The sequence below is a fragment of the Hevea brasiliensis genome, chromosome 3 (assembly GCF_030052815.1).
Source record: "Hevea brasiliensis isolate MT/VB/25A 57/8 chromosome 3, ASM3005281v1, whole genome shotgun sequence".
Classification (NCBI taxonomy): domain Eukaryota; kingdom Viridiplantae; phylum Streptophyta; class Magnoliopsida; order Malpighiales; family Euphorbiaceae; genus Hevea; species Hevea brasiliensis.
The window spans coordinates 110,856,311-110,874,951 of record NC_079495.1 but is presented as its reverse complement, the minus strand read 5'-3'; the positions used below and the strand labels follow the sequence as shown (position 1 = coordinate 110,874,951).

The 18,641-nt window shown below is 39.1% G+C and overlaps 3 protein-coding genes across 3 annotated transcripts; 1 reads left to right on the top strand and 2 right to left on the bottom strand.

Moving 5' to 3' along the window:
* Positions 1-10,718: 10,718 nt before the first annotated feature.
* LOC110639335 (putative invertase inhibitor) lies at positions 10,719-11,399 on the bottom strand. The gene has a single exon (XM_021790235.2). The coding sequence runs from the start codon at positions 11,259-11,261 to the stop codon at positions 10,746-10,748; it is 516 nt and encodes a 171-aa protein (XP_021645927.1). The 5' UTR covers positions 11,262-11,399; the 3' UTR covers positions 10,719-10,745.
* Positions 11,400-11,747: 348 nt separating this feature from the next.
* Positions 11,748-13,623, top strand: LOC110639318 (uncharacterized). Its single transcript, XM_021790206.2, is given in 4 exon segments — positions 11,748-12,703; positions 12,706-12,756; positions 12,853-13,094; positions 13,187-13,623. Coding segments are annotated over 4 exon segments (957 nt in total). The 5' UTR covers positions 11,748-12,286; the 3' UTR covers positions 13,434-13,623.
* Positions 13,624-13,982: 359 nt separating this feature from the next.
* On the bottom strand, positions 13,983-15,969 carry LOC110639334 (60S ribosomal protein L18-2). Its single transcript, XM_021790234.2, has 5 exons — positions 15,818-15,969; positions 15,631-15,720; positions 15,414-15,542; positions 15,130-15,312; positions 13,983-14,288 (listed from the first exon to the last, which is right to left on the bottom strand). Exons 1-5 carry the CDS (start codon positions 15,818-15,820, stop codon positions 14,130-14,132), a joined length of 564 nt encoding a protein of 187 aa, XP_021645926.2. The 5' UTR covers positions 15,821-15,969; the 3' UTR covers positions 13,983-14,129.
* Between the last annotated feature and the right edge of the window lie 2,672 nt (positions 15,970-18,641).

Below are 18,641 nucleotides of genomic sequence, written 5' to 3'. Positions count from 1 at the left end.
TGGAAGACTCCCTCCACCATTTTCAAGCTTTTAAGCTTGAATTCCTTTCCATTCTCACCCCAAAATCCCTAAGTGTCTTCACAAAAAATTATTCCCACACCTAGGAGAAGTGATTGGCTGCCAAGAAAAGCTGGAAAATTGAAGTTTTGGGCAAGTCCAAGTTGGATCAATATAAGATTAGTGCACTAATTATACTTCCCTTCTTTTCTAAGTATGGTAAGCATGCTAAACTAGGTGGAAATTACATGAAATCAAAAGAAAATCATTAACAAGTGGGAACCCTAAATTTTGGCAGCCATGAATTGAGTTGGGATTTGATGATTTTTGATGAAGTTAATTAGTTTGTTAGTGTTATTGATGAGTTTGTATATGATAGAAATCAAATTGTATGAAATTGCATGAGTTGTGAACATTGAAGTTAGAGTGGAGCGTGCTGGTACCCTCAGTTTTCTCGTGGGATTCACGGTTTTCGAGAAATCTAGTCCAAAAGTCGAAATGGGCTAAAATCTTCCCGAGCAAAAATCGGACAAACCGCTCGATGGATTTCGGCGTTCTTGGTGTCTATGGAAAGCTCTCGCCGAGTAGATGATTTTAGACACAAGACCCGGTCCAATTGGTGGCCGGATCGGCCGGATTTTGGCCGGAGAAGCTGAAACGCCGCGCGAGGAGAGGATTCGCGCGGTTCCCGGCCGTGCAGGCGGCGGCCGGCCGAGGTGGGTGGTGGCGGCGCGCCCGTCGGTGGCAGTGGGAGGTGGCCGTGGCGAGGAGAGAGGAGAGAAAAGAGAGAAAGGAGAGGGAAACGCGAGGGAAGAAAAAGAGAAGAAGAAGACCGGTCCGATTCGACCGGTCCGATCCGGTCCGGTTCGATTCGGCCGGTTCGATTCAGAATATAAAATTTTGAATTTTTACTCTGCTTCGGGACTGAAAACGAGGTCCAAAAATTCCGAAAAAATTTCAGAAAACTCAGAAAAATACGTAGACTCCAAATATATTTTTAGTTTTGCCACGTGGTCTTTAAATTAATTTTTAAAATTCATCAAAGTTTATATTTTCGGAAAATCGAACCCGATTTTTAAAATCCGAAAAATCTCAAAAAAACTTCCTAAAATTTAAATAAATTAAAATACCAAAAATACCAATAATGCCCATAAAATTTAAAATTTTGGGGTGTTACATTCTTCCCCCCTTACAGAAAATTCGTCCTCGAATTTTTACACAAGGTAGAATAAAGCACATGATTATACATTGAACAGATAAGGGTACTTGCTACGCATGTCCCGTTCTGACTCCCAGGTGCACTCTTCCACTGACTGACTCCTCCACAAAACCTTAACCATAGGGATCTGTTTGGATCTCAGCTGTCTCACTTGGTAGTCCACTATGGCTACAGGCTGCTCCTCAAATGTCAAGTTCTCCTTTAGCTCTTTCACATCCGGCTGCAGTACATGAGAAGGATCTAGAATGTATTTCCTGAGCATGGAGATGTGAAACACGGGATGAACGTGAGAGAGGTTGGGTGGTAGCTCCAACCGGTAGGCAACTGCTCCAACTCTATCAGTAACCTCAAAAGGTCCGATATACCGAGGTGCCAACTTGCCCTTCTTTCCAAATCTCATGACTCCCTTCATTGGAGAAACCTTCAGGAATACATAGTCGCCTTTGCAAACTCCACATCCCTCCGTCTGGGTGCATAACTCTTACGCCTCGAAAATTTGTTTTGATCGTTCCCTAATTAAAGGAACTACCTCTGAAGTGTACTGCACTAGGTCTACATCATGCACCTTCGCTTCCCCCATTTCTGTCCAACACAGAGGAGACCTACACTTTCTTCCATATAATGCCTCATAGGGTGCCATCCCTATGCTGGAGTGGTAACTGTTGTTGTAGGTAAACTCCACCAAAGCAAGCTGCTCATCCCATTGACCTCCAAAATCCAAGACACTCATGCGAAGCATGTCTTCCAGTGTTTGGATTGTCCTTTCAGACTGTCCGTTTGTCTGAGGGTGGAAAGCCGTACTAAAGTTCAACTGTGTGCCAAGTGCCTCCTGCAACTTTCTCCAAAACCGAGAAGTGAACTGGGGCCCTCTGTCAGATATTATGGAAGCTGGAACTCCATGCAATCTGACTATTTCTTGAATGTAGAGTCGGGCGTACTGTGCCACAGAATGTGTAGTCTTCACAGGCAAGAAGTGAGCTGATTTGGTCAAGCGGTCTACAATTACCCATATCGAATCATATCCTTGCGTGGTACGAGGCAACCCAGTCACAAAATCCATAGTGATCATTTCCCACTTCCATTCTGGGATAGGGAGCTCTTGCAGCTTTCCTGACGGTCTCTGGTGTTCAAACTTCACCTTCTGACAAGTCAGGCACTTGGACACAAAGTCTGCTATGTCTCTCTTCATGCCATTCCACCAATAGCTATCTTTCACATCATGGTACATCTTGGTGGAACCTGGGTGGACACTGTACAGTGTGTAGTGTGCCTCTCGCATGATTTCATTCCTGAGGTTGTCTACATCGGGCACACATATCCTAGAACCTTGCACTAGGGCGCCATCATTGGCAAATCCAAACTCACCACCTTCACCTTGCTGTACTCTTTCTATAATCTTCATCAGTTGTTGGTCTCTGTGCTGGGAAACTCTAACTCTGTCCCTCAAGTCCGCCTCACCAAAAATGAGCCAACAATACCCCTCATCCGAAAGATCTAGGATTAAACCTTGATCCATCAACTCATGTACTTCTGAATCAATGGTCTCTTCTCTGCTGAAATGTGCGCCAAACCGCTGAAGATTTCTGCTCAAAGCATCCGCCACAACATTGGCCTTCCCAGGTGGTACCGATGGTGCAATCATAGTCTTCGTAAGCTCCATCCATCTCCTCTGTCTCAAGTTTAAATCCCTCTGTTGGAAGATGTACTTCAAACTCTTATGGTCGGTGTATATCTCGCACACTTCACCATACAGGTAGTGTCTCCAGATTTTAAGTGCAAAGACTACAGCCGCCATTTCCAAATCATGGGTGGGGTAGTTCTGCTCATGCCTCTTCAGCTGCCTTGAAGCAAAAGCCACTACCTTTCCATTCTGCATCAAAACACACCCTAGGCCAACTCTGGAGGCGTCACAATACACGGTGTATCCTTCACCACTCACAGGTAGTGTCAACACAGGGGCAGTGGTTAGACACTCCTTGAGCTTCTGGAAACTCACCTCACAGTCATCTGTCCAAATGAATGGAACATTCTTCCTGGTCAACTTAGTTAGGGGAGCCGCTATCCTGGAGAAATCTTGTACAAAACGCCTATAGTAGCCGGCTAAACCCAGAAAACTTCGTACCTCAGTGACTGTTGTAGGCCTAAGCCAATCAGTTACAGCTTCAATTTTCTTGGGATCCACTTGAATGCCGTCACTAGAAACCACGTGTCCCAAGAATGAGATGCTTTCTAGCCAAAATTCACATTTTGAAAATTTGGCATATAGCTGGTGCTCCCTCAACGTCTGCAACACCATCCTCAAGTGCCACACGTGTTCTTCCTCGGTCCGAGAGTATACCAAAATGTCATCTATGAATACGATGACAAAACAGTCCAAAAACGGCTTGAACACCCTGTTCATCAAGTCCATGAAGGTTGCTGGTGCATTAGTGAGTCCAAAAGACATCACCAAGAACTCATAATGACCATATCTTGTCCTGAATGCCGTTTTGGACACGTCCTCATTCCTGATTCTCAACTGATAGTAGCCTGATCGCAGGTCTATCTTGGAAAAGAATCTAGCTCCTTGGAGCTGATCAAACAAATCATCGATCCGAGGAAGTGGATACTTGTTCTTCACAGTCACCTTGTTCGGTATGCGTAGTCGATACACAACCTCAATGACCCATCCTTCTTTCTCACAAATAGAACAGGAGCACCCCAAGGTGAAGTGCTCGGACGTACAAAACCCTTGTCCAAAAGCTCCTGTAGTTGCTCCTTTAGCTCTTTCAATTCTGCTGGTGCCATCCTGTAAGGTGGCATTGATATGGGGTTTGTACCCGGAACAACATCAATGCAGAACTCTATTCCCCTTTTTGGTGGCAACCCTGGAAGCTCTTCAGGGAAGACATCCATGAATTCTCTGACAACAGGAATATTTTCCATGCTGACACCTTCTACAGATGTATCTCTCACCAATGCCAAATACCCTTGGCATCCACGCCTTAACATTTTTCTGGCACTAATTGCTGACACCAAATTATATGGAGCCATGCTCCTGTCACCATCAAAGCTAAACTCTTCCACACCGGGTATGTGGAAATACACATTTTTGTTCTTGCAGTCTAAGGTGGCATAGTGAGTTGCCAACCAATCCATCCCCAAAATTACATCAAAATCCATTACTGGTAAAGGAACCAAGTCTGCTAGGAGGATCTTTCCATCCACCATCACTGCGGAAAAATCATATCTACATCTATGTTGTCACTAAGCGGGGTAGCTACCGACAAAGGACATTCTAAGGTTGTAGGGTTTCTACCCAACCTCATGGCAAACACAGGGGAGACAAATGAGTGCGTAGCACCCGGATCTATCAAAACACGAGCTTCATAGGAACAGACCAGAAGAATACCTGCCACAACTGCATTTGAAGCTTGAGCATCCTGGTGGGTCAGGGTGAAAACCCGAGCTTGACCCCTACCCTGAGTGGCAGAACCCTAATACTGACTTCTACCTCCTGATCTGCCTCCAAATCCACGTCCCCCTTGTCCTCACTACATTGTGTACCGCTGCCATGTTGGAAGTACCCGGATACAACTGGCGAGGAACATTTGCAACAGAACCCTGTGACCCCATCTGTGGCTCGCTAAACACGAGGCATTCCCTAGCAAAGTGACCTGGTTGGCCACATCTGAAGCATACTCCTGATCCCATCAAACAAGGTCCTGAATGTCCTCTTCCACACTGTGCACACGGTGCCAAAGAGGATCCTGAACTGGACCAGGCTGCTGTACTCGAATCGTGACCACCGCTGGATCCTTACACAGTGCGAATCCTCGTGGTTTGTGTCTAAAACCACTTCTCTTGTTCCTACTCTTTCCTCTGTAATTACTCTGGCCACCACTATCCGGAGTACCCATTTGGGGAACACCGGTAGAACCCTCTGCTCTGTTTTTCTTTGCTCTTCCGCTGTCATCCACAGCATAGCTAATCTCTATCTGTCTGGCTCGATCAACTACCACGTCAAAAGACTGATCAGACATCATGGCCAGGTTTGCATACCTCCTGTCAAGCCCCCTTAGGAATCTCTTCACCTTCATAGTTTCTGTAGCTACTGCTGCAGGGGCATATCTGCTCAATTCCAAAAATTCTGTAGCATATTCATCTACAGACCTGCCATTCTGTCTTAAGGCCTCAGAGGCCCACTGCTTCTGATCTCTGAAGCTTTCTGGCACAAACCGATTGATAAAAAGTTCCACAAACTGAGCCCATGTCAAACCCTCCATCCGGGGTAACACGTAGTCATTCATCCATTGTCTAGGCATAGGCCCCATGACATGCTGCATACACTCTATCAGTCTTCTATCAGTCAACTGTAATTCTGTTCCTGCCTGTCTGCAGGAATCCAAAAACCGATATGCATCGTCTGATACATCATAAGTACCAGGCACCAACTTCTTGAAATTTATAATCTGTTTGTAAGATTCTTCTCTTTGTGCGGTGGACTGCTGCTGCTGTGGAGGGTGGACCATATACCGCGCCATCATATCGATGGTCCTCTGCAACCCAGCTAGAGTAGCTGCCATGGGGTCCATAGGACCCTGTGCCATGAAAGACTGATCCTGAACTGTTGGCAGCTGCTCTTCTACTTGACCAACTCTAGGCCTCCTACCCCGCCTCCTCGGGGCAGGCGCCTCATCCTGTGCTGACACCTCGTCAGGCACATGCAGTTCAGTGCGATGGCGGCTCTCACCTTCTACGCATTTTCTTGAAATTCAGCAGCATTAGCCCACAAAATTCAAAACTGCACATTACACAGCTCTATAGACTCATATTTATACACAATATATGGAGCAGAGACTAGAAGCAAAGACGACAATGCAAGACGAATGTGGACCCTATTTTTCCGCATGTGACTCCTAGTAGACTCTTCCCAACACTTTAGACAAACATTCCCTAAGAATCTGGAGCCTAAGCTCTGATACCACATTTGTCACGACCCAACCTATGGGCCTGACCGGCACTGGGACCTGGGCCAGCCTAAAGCCCCCGAGGTCCGTAGTAAGCCTAACTGTTCATTAACCCAACTCTAAGGCCCATTTGGGCCCAATTTCAAGAAAACAAACGGACAGAGTCCGGCCATAAAATGGACTTACCAACGGGGAGTTTTCGACTCACCCGACCTGTAAACGCAATATATAGTCAATTGGGGAGCTCAGCTCACCCTCCACATACTCATCAACATAATAATAAATGGGAGCTCAGCTCCCTCATCCAATCCATCAAACATGCATAGCATATTAAGTTTACAGGTCCCAAAATAATAATTTAGTTTACAGACCCAAATCAAATAAACATTTCTAACACATGCGGAAATTCTAAGATTTAACAAGTTTATACAAACATTAGTAATCGACCTGCGAGGGAGAAAGCAGGTTAACCTAAAAAAAATATCCTCCTGTGGCCTGAAAAAATTTTGAACAGGAGTAAGCGTTCGACTCAGAGAGTAAAATATCAATTTTAACCATAATCTCTATAACTATCTAAAACTAATGCAACATCAGCAATAAATTCACATCATAGCATCAAAAAGGTAATTTGGAGCACTCACGCACCCTGTAGCATCAATCATAATATATGGGAGCTGATCCCCTATCTGACTCTCTTAAATCCAACACAGTGCGGTGAAGAACTCAGCTCGGACTTCCACTTAATAACCAAATCGAGGGTCCCAGCGAAGAACTCAAGCCATGACTACCCCTCGAAGGATCGGGTCCCAGCGAAGAACTCAAGCCGTGACTACCCGTCCTATCCATAGTCCACACCACATCACACGCACGCCAACGCACGCACACTGCTCCAAATTACCACAACAACATTCATGGCACTTTAACAGTTATCAATGCAACATAAATCGTGCCTAGAGTTTAACTACATAATTATATGCATATAAGTGATTTATGGGCATGCTGAACATATAATAATATTGAAATTATAATTAAAATTAATATTTTACTCACAGACTTGATGACAATCACTGTGGCGGCTGGGCGGAGGAAGAAGGCTGTCCCGGCTCACCTGACAATTTTATTACAATCATTTAATAAATCTGACTCAATACAAATAAAGAAAAAGACCAATACGTCCTAAGTCGTGCCGAAAATCCGACAGAGTCTCCCCTATACCTAGGACCTACCCAACCTGCAAAAGGGCTCAAAACACACTTCTATATCCACAATCCATATGTCCACAACTCAACCACATCACACAGCCCCTCCTGGGCCCATCAAATCAATCATCCGTTACAATATGTAAAATTTCAATTTAGTCCTTATAATTGACCATTTTTGCAAAAACTGCCCAAATAAGTTCTAAAAATTCTAAAACTTTGCCCCGCGGTCCTTAGCAACATCACTAAGCTATTGCAAAAAGAATCATAATTTTCTAAGCTACCACATATATTTTATGGATTTTTAATCCTATTTAAGCACTAGAAAATTACGAAAAAGCAAGGTTCGGGTTTACCTTTGCCGATTCCGACTTCGGGGACGCGCTCATGACGTCTGACAATGGGGGGCTAGCCAAAACCTCGGTCCAATTCGGAGACTTTTCCAGTGCAGTGCATGCTAGGAATTTCGCACCTGGTCAAGCTCGAATTTCCGCGAATCGAGGATACCTACACGAAGCCCATAACACGGGGGTTAGTACATAAATTTTTCAGAATTTTCTAAACTCATTAAAGGCTCGGAAAAACACTGCGAAGTTCCGTGGGACCCACCGAAAAATGGTGTCGGAAAAATTTGAAATTTATGTCGCCGCGAAGCTCTCGACGAGTGGAGCGTGCTGGTACCCTCGATTTTCTCGTGGGATTCACGGTTTTCGAGAAATCTAGCCCAAAAGTCGAAATGGGCTAAAATCTTCCCGAGCAAAAATCGGACAAACCGCTTGATGGATTTCGGCGTTCTTGGTGTCTATGGAAAGCTCTCGCCGAGTAGATGATTTTAGACACAAGACCCAGTCCAATTGGTGGCCGGATCGGCCGGATTTTGGCCGGAGAAGCTGAAACGCCGCGCGCGCGAGGGAGGGGATTCGCGCGCGGTTTCCGGCCGTTCAGGCGGCCAGTGGCTGGGGTGGCAGGTGGCGGCCGATCGGTGGGGTGGCAGAGGTGGTGGTGGCGGGGGGGAGAGAGAAAAGAGAGAGAAAAGGGAGAGGGAACGACGCGCGCGGGGAAGAAAAAGAGAAGAAGAAGACCGGTCCGATTCGACCGGTCCGATCCGGTCTGGTTCGATTCGGCCGGTTCGATTCAGAATACAAAATTTTAAATTTTTACTCTGCCTCGGGACCGAAAACGAGGTCCAAAAATTCCGAAAAAATTTCATAAAACTCAGAAAAATACGTAGACTCCAAATATATTTTTAGTTTTGCCACGTGGTCTTTAAATTAATTTTTAAAATTCATCAAAGTTTATATTTTTAAAAAATCGAACCCGATTTTTAAAATCCGAAAAATCTCAAAAAAATTTTCTAAAATTTAAATAAAATTAAAATACCAAAAATACCAATAATGCTCATAAAATTTAAAATTTTGGGGTGTTACAATCAAGTTGATGCTTATGTAAACATTACTTTCTTTGATGAATTACTTTAACTTTTCTAGATTATTTAAGTTGTGATAGCCTCAGCAAGCACAGATGATAGGCTTTTTATATGAAATTCTGATGAACCATCTAGGCTTGACAACTCATGATGATTAGTAGCTAATGGCTTTTATTGATCTAATATGCAGCAAATACCATTGTCTGCCCTAGAATTAGAATGAGTAAGCAGCAGCCCGCATCTTTCTGAACTTCCACCATCCCCCATGAGTTGTGTAAAGATGAATAAAGAGATCTTTTCAATTGCAAGCCAACTCTGAGATGTTCAGATTTGTAGTGTGACTTTTGAATTTTAATTAAAATTTGATATATTTTAATTATAAAATCTTTAAAATGGTAAAATAAATTAGTCTTTCTTTTTTATTTGAAAAAGAGACTGCTGAATATACTTGGATGATTTTTTTTTTTGGGTCTTGGAGAGTTGGTGGAGGGCTAGTGGCTGTGATGGAATAAGAATACTCCACAACGCCAGATCGTTAGTAGCTTTCGGAAGACGACTCGTCGTTTTATTTTTCTATCCAAAGGGAACAAGGGCAGTGTCGTCATTTGGGTAACCCTAATTTCTCTATATAACTGGCTGTTCAATAGAGGTCCATTTAAGCTAGGGTATATACACGAAGTAATCCCTCTTTGAGCGGCGACTGGCATCTGAGATTTTGGGTTAGTGTTTGAAGGATAGATTTATTTAAATGTCGCACATAGTTCTTCTTGGGAGCAAAGATTGCAGTTTCCAGGATTTTATCTGTGCGTATAGCAATATCCTTTCTGCTTGAGCCTTCTCCTTTTTTTTGTCTTCGTGGAGATGTGCTCCAATGTTACTGGATCACACTTGTTTATGTTTCTGCATCATATGTTTTTGTTTTTAATTTTGGGGTACTATTGTCTTAATGTGTTAACAAAATAAACGCAGATTATTGGGCATTTAAGCATTTAAACTATTTCTTCAGGGATAATTAATTTATACCAAAAATCTTTTTTTTTTATCCATTTGTTTCTGATTAAGATTTCAATTTGAAATCTTGGAGCAGTGGTGACGATTTCTATGGAAAATAATGTATATATATGAAAAGATCTTCTCAATTAATATCATTTGGGTAGTGACCTCAATGATAAACAGGAAATTGTGCAATCTGCGAAGATTTAAAAAAAAAAAAAAAAAAGAAGATGAAATTTACCCAATTTATAGAAAAGTACATATTCAGGGAAGAAAGAGAAATTAAGGATGATGAATGATGATTGTCAACTTATTGTGTTAGCCTGCCAGAAAATAAGATGCTGCAAGAACTTGCTTTAGATCCTGTCAAAGAGGTGAAAAATATTCAAATTCTTTCGTCTAAACTAATCCTCTGTTTGGATGGAGAGAAATGAAGAGAATAAAAGAAATAAAATGTAATTTTTTTTTTTATTGAATGTGGAAAAGGTAAAGGAAAAGAAAGTAATTTTTTAATTTTTTTATTTAATAATAAATAAATAAAATAAATGAGAGAAATAAAAAAAAAATTATATTTTTAAATTTTTATTTGTTAACTCAAAATATTTCTTTACTTTTAAAATGAAAGAAAAATAGGAAAATTGAATATTATTTATATTAAAATTATTTATAGATGCTTAAAATTATATAATAAAAAATTCATGAATCACGTCAATTAAATAATTTTATTAGAAGAGAAATTATATTTTTCTCTCGTATTAGTAAGATATCCAAACAACAAAAAAAAATTTATTTTATTTTTTTATTTCTCCTCTTTAATTTCACTTTATTTCCTCTACACATTTAAGGATTCATTCAGACAAATAAGAAGGAAAGAAGTTTAATTTCTCATTTCTTTAATTTCATGCCATCCTCATTGAGTGTCATAAGAGGGTAAGGTGCATACATATACGTAGAGAAAGAGGCTAGTTTTTGTCCAAGAGATTTGTTATTGCTAAAGAAATACTGCAAAGCTGGGTAAACTTCTTGTTTATATCAGAAAGAGGAGATACAATCCCTGATTTTTCGTTGAATCCATCCTCGCATGATTGTGCGTCGGTCATTGCAGCAGTAACCCACGTATTAACATCATTGTAAGATTTAAAATCCAAGGCTACCATGGAATCCTCAAGCTGATCAGTTGCATCTGTGTAGATCTCAGAGCAATCTGTGAGGCATTGCTTAATGAATTCATCTGAACTTGTGTTGAACAATAAGGAAATTCGCTTGTGTATTTCAACTGCATTTAATGATGTCATCTTTAGTGCAAACTTGGCCAGGCTTTGCACATCAGTTACCTCACTTTCTGGGGCTGATGCTAGAGCAGAATTGCATAGGTCTTTGTACAAGGTTTGATCACAAGTTTTGGTTACCAAATCTGAGGTTTGGTGAGTGGGGATTGCAAGAACAAGAAGGAAGAAGAATAAGATTGAGAAAGACATAATATTTAGCGGACTTTTTTTTTTTTCCTGTTGATGTTAATGATTTGGATACAAGTTTAAGATGGGTTGTGGTCTGAGGTTTTGGTGTTATAAAGGATATTTTTCTATTTTTGGATATTGGTAGTTAAAAAAGGGGATTTATATGGTTAGCCTCTCATCTACGAGAGAAGAGCTTCACCATCCAATGGAAGACAATTCCTGACTTTTAGCCTAACAATTCAACTGCAATGCATTGTTTAAATGCAATTATGGCCAAGAAACATTAACTATAGATTGATCTTTATCACCCCAAAACCTCCTAATGCAAGTCTGTTCTTCGTCCTAGTTAGGTGGAGAACATGACATTTCAGATAAGAGCAATATAAATTCTCTCTCCTTAAATAAATATTTCTTATAGCTTGAACTCTCATTTATACATAAGAAAGAAGACTTTCCTAATTCCCATGTACGATATCCTTTCATTTACTATATGCTCCGAAGAAAATCAAGAAAATATTGTAATTATATACTTACTGGAGATTTAATTGGAACTTATTGTCCACTTCTCTAATCAACTTCTAAGATTTGTAATTGAAAAATCACTTAGATGGGTTTAAAGCTTAAACCAACTCAAATTTAAGTGAGTTGTTGCAGCATTTTCACCTTGTGATCTACTAATTTCTAGCGCAAACAACCTTCCTAACTAGCAAAAAACACACAAATTATTTCATCATTAAGATTGATCTATAAAACCAACAAACTTTAGCTGAGTTGTTTGAAAAAGGAAAAAGGTCCCCCATGTTACATCTGCAATTTGCATTTATATTCCATGGTGTCTCACTTGCAATGGCCAACTGTCTATATTGGAAAGCTAACCCTCAATTTCCAAAAAGTGAAAGTGCATTGATTACATTCAATTTCTCATTTACTGTCATTTAATACTACTATTCACGGGTCACCACAATTTTGGTCGATTTAAGCATCCTATAGCACACACAGAGCTTAAGAAGCTAGAGAAACACTGGTTTAAACTAAGAAGGAAAGAAATGGAAGGGATAATGCACAGAATGGTGAGTGTGAATGGTATCAACATGCATATTGCTGAGAAAGGGGAAGGGCCAGTGATACTATTTCTATATGGATTCCCACAGCTCTGGTACACCTGGCGCCATCAGATTCTTGCTTTAAGCTCGCTTGGATACCATGCTGTTGCCCCAGACCTTAGAGGCTATGGTGATAGTGATGCTCCAGCTTCAAGCAGTAGCTATACCTGCCTCCACATTGTTGGTGACCTTATAGCTCTTATTGATCAATTTGGAGTAGAGCAAGTGTTTCTTGTGGCTCATGATTGGGGTGCCATTGTTGGGTGGTACTTGTGCTTGTTTAGGCCTGATAGAGTGAAGGCATTTGTTTGCCTTAGTGTTCCTTACAAGCCAAGAAATCCAAAGATGAAACCTGTAGAGGGCAGGGCTTGCGACTTCTCTATGGAGATGACTATTACATTTGCAGATTTCAGGTTCTTTATTTTTTTCTTCTCCCCTTTAGTACTTAATCAAGAATTAACTTTTTCTTTTATGTACTTAAGAAAATTCTTTAACAATTAGTTTGGCAGGAACCAGGGGAAATTGAAGCTGAAATAGCACGTGCAGGTACTGCAGAAGTCCTGAAGAAAATCTGGACAATTCGCAAACCAGGTGCCCCTTGCATGCCTAAAGAAAATTCATTTGAAATCTGTCCAGAGAATCCATCAACTTTACCCTCTTGGCTTAAAGAAGAAGACCTTGCTTATTATGTGTCCAAATTTAATCAGAAAGGCTTCACTGGAGGGTTAAACTGCTACAGAGCTATGGACTTGTATGTTCTACATGAAATCCTGTTAACTACGAAAAATCATGTTCCCATGAACCTTGCTTTTACAATTATATATTATCTGGTTATTATTGCAGGAACTGGGAGCTCACAGCCTCATGGACTGATGTAGAGGTGAAAGTATCCATAAAATTTGTTGTTGGGGATTTGGACATGGTGTATACCACCCCAGGGATAAAGGAATATGTACACAGCAGTGGTTTCAGGCATTGCGCACCTTTATTAAAGGATATTGTTGTGATGGAAGGAGTTGGTCACTTCATCAACGAGGAAAGAGCAGAGGAGATCAACACTCTTATTTATGACTTCATTAGGAAATACTGATCACCTCACATTCTCTATTTCCTACCATGTTTCAAGATATTAATTCCTTTCTCTATTTTTCCTACTATGCTGCTGTTGCCCATGTTTTATTCGGCAATGAGACATTGTCTTTCCGAGCACCATAAGAATTCTACACGATGTATGTTTTACCATATTGGCAGGAGAAATTTGGCTCAGATCATCACTTTCACCATTTCTCAGTTAGCATACAACTACATTTTCTTCTACAAGACATAAAGAAATAGACTAATAGCAAAGACGGGCACCTACTTCAGAGATTTTATCTTTTCCGTCTACAGTTATGAATTTGCTCAATAAGCCAAAACCGTTTCCTAATGCCAAAGTACAAACAAATCTCGTAACTTAGCAGAAGTATAAATCCCTCTTGATTCCAGGTGTTAAACAAATAACAAATTTCAAGCAGATCCGATCCCTCTATTCCAGAACAATTAACAGTCTATCATCATACTTTAAAAACTTTAGTATAGTATTATTAAGATCTCAGAAATCAAGAATAACCAGGTGTGAGAGAAGTATGATTGCCATGCGTAAAACAATACAAGCTGGTAATTGATATTGATAATGCAAAGGGGAAATAACATAAACAAGTTCCAGAGGAACCTAGAGTAAAACAAAATTTGGGACATAATATTCAGAAATAAAACAACTGCCTCACAATTTGGAACTAAAAACAAATCAAACCCTAAATCCCCTACTATTCCTCCTTCCTCTAGCTCTCTCAAATTTTCTTCCCTTTGATCGCACATATGGTTTGGTATGGCTGTGTGGCACACCAGGAGCTGGGCCAAAGTGTTTCACAGCTTCACGAGCATTCTTTGGACCTCTTAGGAGAACCTATATAAACAATAAAAACAATAAGCTATAACACAATAAGAAGAAACTCATGATAGTGAATAAAAATTCATCCAGCCCAAATACACAAGTTTAATGCTGCACGTAAGATGATATAATTATTCACGGCAAAGGAAGACAATCAAGGGTAAATATAAGCAGAGAGAAATATCATTCAACAAGTTCATTGTCATATGTAGATACCAGCAAGATATGAATTTTTTTCCAGAAAACAATTGCTTAAAGAAGAATTTTGCTATCAACCACTTATTATAGAATGCTCAAAAACAATGAAGTCACACAATTTCAGGACTTGAGCATTAATTCTCCAACCTGAATCACTCATCATTAATCATAAGCAGAAACATGGAAGGTATTGTTATACAACTTCTCTGGATCAGGAAGCAAAGATTACTAACAATCCAACACATACATACCATACAATATGATCAACTTGACATTGCATGCAAGTTATGCAATCATGACAAAAAAAGAAGAGAAATCAGTTCAAAAGTAACAGTACAGTAGCACACAGGAACCTAGACATTACTCTCCTTGGATATTCATATAAAGTGTTGCGATTGTCACTGCAAATCATTACAGGCATGTCTGTAGGACTAACACTGCTCGATAGTCCCCCATTCATATTAAAAACACAGGGAGACACCAATTTTGAAATATTGGCGTTCCAAGGCAATGCAAAAAGCATCAATAAACTCAAATAGCATTCTAAGATCCAAATCAAACCCAGCAAACCAAACTAATTCTATAACTTGAAAGAATACAGATGCTTCCAAAACATATAAAAAAACCAAAAAAAGAAAAGGAGTACATCTGTACATACCGTGTTCTGTCCCAAAGGAGCTCTCAAAGCAAGCTGGTCAAATGTCAGGCACTCTCCCCCAGCTTTCTCAATCCTGGCTCTTGCAGTCTCTGTGAACCTCAAAGCAGTAACCTTCAATGCTGGAACCTCATAAACCCTAATATCATCAGTCACTGTTCCCACAACCACTGCAATCTTATTCTCCTGAATATAAGAACAAAATATACCAAATAAATAACCTTCAAATCTAAACAACAAACAGATCCACAGAGTTAGATTATAGATACACAAAGAAAAGAACTAACCTTTCCTTTCATGAAGGTGATGAGCCTAGAAAGAGAAAGGGGGGGCTTGTTCACCTTGCTCATGAACAGCCTCTTCAAGATCACCGCGTTGAACTTACTACCAGTTCTCCTTACCAGAAACCGGTATAGCTGATTATCAATCAAACAATCAAAGAAAAGATTTTTATAAAAATGGGTATTCAGAATTCACATATATAGAGAGACTCAAAATCTGTACCTTGACGAGGAGCTTGAGGTAGATATCATCGGATTTGGGGGCTGTACGCTTGGTCTTCTTGCTCTTACCTCCTGCTTTCAGATCGATCCCCTGAGAAATGAAAACAACAATTCACGTCCAAATACAAAAAAGAGAGAGAAAGAGCACAAATATAACACATTAGAAAGAAGAAGATGAAGCAAGAGACCATTATCGCTCGAGAGTGATAGAGCTCTGCGAGCCGCTACTGCGCTGATGCCGAGGGAGTTCGGGAAGCTAAACAAAGAATAGTGCTAGGGTTTTGAGGAGCTTTTATAGGTGGAATTGTCTATGGTCAGGTCCATTAATCTTCACGGATTAATGACTTAATGTCACTGTGAAAAATTGATATTACAAAATTCGATTAATAATTTTTTTTAATTTAATTTTTTTAGCTTTATTTTTTTAGTTGATTTAGATAATTTTTAAAAATTTCAATTTTAATTTGGTTATTTTATAAAAAATTAAAAAAAATTAAAGTAACCAAAATAAATTTATGATCGATTTTTATTAATTTTGAAACTTTTTTTGAAGAGTAATGTAAAGGCCCAAAGAACAAACATATAAATATTAATAAAGCCCAACAAAATAAGCTCAACCTCCTAAATTAAACTTAAAATTAAACAGAATTTTTTTATTTAATTCATTTATTTAGTTTAATTAATATTTTTTTAATTTAATTTTTTAACTATTTCAATTTGATTCGATTCTAAACTAAACCAATGAATTGCATAACCCTACTTTGAAGGATGATTTTTTTCTTTGCCATAAATTAAATTAGTTTAACTACTCTTTAATCAGTGCTGTTAGAACACTCATTAAAAAAAATTCCTTTTTATTAAATTTTAAAAATGTATAATAATTGTTATATAAGTAAAAAATAATTATTCAATCATCATGAATAATTATTTTATTTATGTTCTATTTCACTCTATTAGCCAAACAAGCCAGAGCCATCAAAAGCAATACCCTTATATTTTCGAATGAAAATCATATGAGCTTTTTAACTATTTGCAGCTGCGAAAATTTGAGCATTTGCCTCTTTGCTTTAGCTGACTGACTCTATCGTGCAAAATACTTATAATCACAATTTCAAATGAGGTTAAATCAAACTAAATATCTTCATTAAAGTATGCCAATCAGATAATAAGTTAATGGAACAAACATGAATTCTCTTTTCTTTCTCTCCTTCCAGAACAAAAAAATGATTGATCTTTGAGGTAAAAACAACATCTGTAATGTTTACAGGGGAAAAAGGAAGATAACAAGAACCAGATAAAAATTTACACAATTCCTTTTTTTTTCTGCATCATCTAGTGATGCCAAGTAAGTTAAACTCTTGTCTTGTATTTTAGATGTTACTGCTGCTGCTCTTGGCAAGTCCTCAAACTAGACACTCCATCTGCAAGATGCAATAAGTTAAACTCCTTCCCATTATTACCAGTTGCATCATGTTAAATAAAAAAAATAATTATACAATAAGCAGCCACATCAAAAAAAGAACTAATAAGTGTGACATGAAGATATGGAACACATCATTACAAGCACAACTAGTACTACAGAATACGGGATTTTAAAGCTGTCCCTTGTTGAATATCGTCAAGTCATTTCAACTTCTATCACAGGAAGCAAAGCAGTTATGAAGCAATGAAGCTGAGAGCTAGAGTTGAGCAAGAAATTACTGAGTTGGAATTACTTTATTCTAAAAGTATAGTTTGTTAGAATTATTTAGCACACGTAGCTTGCGTCTCAAGATGTAATATAGCAGTAAGTTTTCTTTTCCGCCTTTCTTAGTAGCTAGTGTATAAGAACATATCTTTAGGCCTTCTATCAATTAGAATGATTTACAATTTCATTTCCAGAAACTTGTTAACTTCACTAATTAAAGTATGAAGGATAAAATGTTCACTGCAAGAATGCTTATCTTAGTGGGCAATTGCCAAAGATAGGAATATTGAATTGAATAGCATAAAAGCGGTAACATTCTAAGGCTCATAGATAAACCAGGAGTAGAAGATTTGACGATTGTCCAACCCAATTCCTTTGTTGATTGCCTTTCTGTAATCCAAGAAATATTCTAATTTTAATTAGAAACAAAGGAAATATTATAATTTATTGCATTTGCCAATCAAAACATGAAGGAACATAAAACAAAAATTAATGAACTACCGATGTTTTATTTTGCCAATGTCAGGAATAAGAACATCAATATGTTGCTCTCAACATATAAAGACCATAATGCTCAAAACAAAGCTTGCACTCCTAATGTTCACATCACATGTGAAGCCAAATGTGCAACAGCAACCATCAGTATTGCAATTGTTCATAGCATGATCAATAGTTTGATTTTACAGAGGATAACTCAAGTTCAACAATCAGATAGTGAAGGTTTAAGTAGCATTAGAAAAGCATTTCTGCTAAACACCACTCTTACAGTGATTCATTTTTGCCAACTTCATAAAAACATTTAATCAGATGTCAAGGCAAGCCAAAGAACAATGCCATTAACGCCAAATGACATTTCTTCTGCCTTGTGACGACATGAAATTTATGAGACTATGAGTACTTTAAGACTGAATGACAAGTGATAGCATATATGATGCAGAGTGACTAGAAAGATTGTGAATTCAATTTTTCCACCTCTACAGAAACATTTAGCCATATAGTTAGCCCATTGATCAAGACAAGTTTGATAGGACAATGTCCTTATGGCGAGCAAAATCATATCAATGCAGGATAACTAGAAAGACAATTGTCACCTCCTATTGAAATATTTTAGGTCTTTGCTTCACAAGTATGTCATGATCATGTATACTCTCATCACTTTTCTGGGGTCAAGTGGAAAAACAACTTTTCACTATTAAGTCCTTCCAAAAGGTCAGCAACCTGCCTAATTTAAAATACCATGATCCAGTAAGTTAGAAAATAACTTGCATGTCTGTTGCTGACATTTTTGTAAATCCAATAGCAAGAGCATGTTGCTTGCCTTCAGC